Source organism: Prenolepis imparis, unplaced genomic scaffold (genome assembly GCF_030444845.1).
Source record: "Prenolepis imparis isolate NDT839.2.m4 unplaced genomic scaffold, iyPreImpa1.0 SCAF_15, whole genome shotgun sequence".
Classification (NCBI taxonomy): domain Eukaryota; kingdom Metazoa; phylum Arthropoda; class Insecta; order Hymenoptera; family Formicidae; genus Prenolepis; species Prenolepis imparis.
Window position 1 is genome coordinate 8,349,500 of NW_028141173.1, and position 3,844 is coordinate 8,353,343.

The following is a 3,844-nucleotide window of genomic DNA, read 5'->3' on the forward strand; positions in this document are numbered from 1 at the left end:
AACAGTTTCATTTGATAATCTATTTCTTTTTTTATTTTTAATATCGGTAACTATTGAAAATATTCGTTCCGCTTCTGCATTAGAGTGAGGAAAAGAAATAACTGCTTCGACTAATAACTCTAAATTTGGAAACATTTTTTCTCCATCAAAATTTTTAAATTCTAATATTTTCTGCCACATAGAATCGATCTCTAAAGAAGCTAACTCTACTTTTTCTTCGTTATTAAAAACGGACGGCAAAATTCTCCACTCAAAAGCTAATTTTGTAATTTCAATATGTTCTAATATACGCGTTGCAATAAAAGTTAAATCTTTAAATTGGACTCTAGCTTCGTCATGAAGAGCAATTTTCGGCTGTAAGAACATTAATTGTTGGAAAACAGTATCTCTATACGGTAAACGTTTTAACATTTCGCGAACAGCAGTTACGTAAAATTTTAAACAATTTAATTTAATTTCTCGCGTGCATTCTGAAGGTAGTGCTTCTAAAAAACTCTCACATTCCGATCCAACATATATATTATTTATCAAAGTAAAAGATTCAAACGCCAGTACTTATAAAACAAGGTTAAAGAAATTTTTAAACGACCAACTGGCTAGTAATAATGCGTTTATTTATCGTTACGTTTCGGGTCCTCTTCAGACTTACAATCTGCAATTTCTATAGATATAATGTGTCAGTATGTGAAATGACCGTACGTGAATGGAAATTCCGTCATCATTTTACACAGTGAATAGGCCCCCACCAAAATCTGCCTAGGGCCGCATATTAGGTTAATTCGGCCCTGACCCCAGGACTCAAGAGTCACATATGAAACTGAAGAGGACCCGAAACGTAACGATAAATAAACGCATTATCACTAGCCAGTTGGTCGTTTAAAAATTTCTTTAACCTTATATTATTTATGTCTTGAAAATTGTGTTCATCTTCTATATTTAAATCAATAATAGATTCTAACGCTTTTTGAATTAAAAAATTTTGACCTATTTCGCGAACTAATCGTTGACTATTTTCATACAATGTATGAATTAAAACCTTACGAGATTGAAAAAGGGCATTAAAACTATTAAAAAAATTTAACGAATATTTTAAAAATAATAAATATGCTTTTAATGAATTATCATTTAACTGATTTAAAATAATTTCCGCGGATTTTAATTTATCTTCGACTACAGCTAAAATAAAATAATTTTTTAAAACTTCCCAATTATTTAATAATCTAACAACGCATTTATGTAATATTAACCACCGAGTACTTGATAATTTTAAAATTTTATTTCTTTCCACATGAAAAAAATCCTGAAATTCACCTAAAATTGCACATCTCTTTGCACTACCCGAGATATAAGTTACAACTCCTCTAATCAAATTTTCGCACGACTCTGGAAGTTTTTCACAAGCTTTACTTGCTACAAGCGCGGATGAATGGCAAATACAATTTAATGTAACAAGACCCGGTATTTCTAATTTTAAGCGCGACATAAAAGAATTATTGCATCCAATCATTACAGATGCATTATCACTTGCCATTCCCACAATATTTCTTAAAGGAATTTTTTTTTTATCTAACATATTTTTAAAACTTTCGAAAATTTTGTTCGCGGAACAATCTGTTGCGTCCATAGATAATAAATCTAACAATTGCGTTCTTACTTTTTTAGTCAAAGGTGAAACATATTGCACAAGAATACACATAAGTTTAGTATCCGAAATATCAGTACTTTCGTCTATTAAAATCGAAAATTTACAATTTTGAATAATTTGAATTAATTTTTCTGTTTCTCGTTTCGCGATTACTTTTTTAACAATTTTTGTGCACTTATCTCGAGCCAGTGAAAGATCTGATACAACTTCAGGGACTATGCAGATATCTTTCAATAGTGGAATTAAATGATCCGCGGCATAAAAAGAAACATTATGTTCAGCAAAAAATGCTGCTAATTTTATTTCGGCGCGTTTAACTTTATCTTTATGTGAAAGAGTAACTCTACTATTCGCGGTGTCTGTAAAATTAATATTTAAATTTTTAGAATTTAGTTTTTCTAAATGTTGGACCGATTGTGCATGTTCAATTAAATTTGATTTACAACATCTGATGGCTTTATTACATGCCGTACATAAAGCTTTATCTAATGTAGGATGTGGAGCCAACCATCCTTTAAAAATATTATCATCTAGCCATGACATTTGAAATTTACGGACTCTTTGTTTTTTAATAGCTCCTTTTTCTGCAGAGTCCATTGTTCATTATAATTAATTAAATAATAATTAAAACTCTTACCTTATTATATAGTCCTCTCTGCTGCCATAACCGCCGTAATCGTCCGATCGTCCGATCCCTAACCGTCGTTCACGATCCCGCATCCCGCCCCCGCCAAGCGCCAAGATACTACATGCGTACATATGTACGTCACTGTATCTTTCTGGCCGCGCATGCGCAAAAGCACGCATGCGCGGCCAGCTGGTCCCTAATCGGAACACTGGATTTCACGCGCGACAGCCACTTCGCGACAGCCATCTTGCAGTGGAGGGGGTAGGTCGGCAGCGCAGAGCGCACCGAAAAGATGAGAACCCTTGTCCTTCGAACATATGTAGAAGAGGACAGGTATATATCTTTTGTCCTTTATTTTCTTTTGATAGAATAGAGCTACGAATTTCGAGCGAATCCGGAATACTGGCGATAGCGAGTAGGCGATGCGACCCAATATGCAAAAAGAAAATATAAAATATAAAAAATATATTTAATATTATAAAATAATATTAATAAAATTAATATATTTTAAACATAAATTAAGTAACTTATATTTAAAATTTTAATTAAAAATAATTATTAATTAATAATAATTATAATTAATAATTATAAGTATATTTTATATATAAAAATCCACTCTTGGCCAATATATACGCCTTTCTATTAAAAAAGATTTTTTATCTTTAATGAAATAATTGTAATAAAATAATATTTTAATTTATAAATATTGTTTAAGATTTTATTCTTTTTATTCTCTATTTATTTTGTACTAATGTACGACGTACATATTGTTGCTCAACGGAAACCGCGAGAAGGTGGTGGTTTCTTCCGTCAAAAAATTTAAAATATTGTATATTGGGAAATGTATTTCAATCATTATATTCGGCTTCCCGACGAGCCGTATTTACCTTTTTTGCGCGTGTTGATCGTTTTACCGCGCGTCTCGTCTTGTCAAGCAGCTCTCCAATCAGCTGTTTGACACAATAACAATCTAGCGACAGGTTTTTGACATTCGTCTTCGAAATTCGTCGAGTCAGCTATAGACCGTTTTACTATAAACATCTCTCGTTTTCGAGCAATTAGCTCTTGATCAGTATATATATTTCGCTTTAACAAATAATATAAAGTAACGAAAAATTGAGTTGAATTGACGAAGCCCCGAAAAGCTCGTAAGCGAAGTTTTGCAGAAGCTTGGCTTACAGACGACCGATACAAATCTTGGGTATGTAAAGTATCATCTGATAGTAGTCTTTATTTTATTGCAGTATATGCAATAAAACTTTTTCGTGCAATTCAACATACATATTAAGACATGCTGACTCCGCGTATCAACAAAATAATATTAAAAAGAATACATTATCTGATAATAATAGTAATGATGATGTTGATACCAATAAAAAAATTGCGTAAATCAATATTTAAAAAAGAATGGTTAGATATTGAAGAATTTAAACTTTGGTTGCGTGAAGTGCCACATGATGAAAGTTTATTTTTTTGTTTGATTTGTTATAAATCTATCGCTAGTAGTTTATCGCAAATCCATCGTCATGCAGAATCCAAAACACATATAAATATATATAAAAATATCTAGA

At 31.6% G+C, this 3,844-nt stretch overlaps 1 protein-coding gene across 1 annotated transcript; it reads right to left on the reverse strand.

Moving 5' to 3' along the window:
- Positions 1 to 1,170: 1,170 nt before the first annotated feature.
- On the reverse strand, positions 1,171 to 2,242 carry LOC145946273 (zinc finger protein 862-like). Its single transcript, XM_083055811.1, has 2 exons — positions 1,226 to 2,242; positions 1,171 to 1,176 (listed from the first exon to the last, which is right to left on the reverse strand). The coding sequence occupies exons 1-2, from the start codon at positions 2,240 to 2,242 to the stop codon at positions 1,171 to 1,173; spliced, it is 1,023 nt and encodes a 340-aa protein (XP_082911937.1).
- Positions 2,243 to 3,844: the final 1,602 nt, after the last annotated feature.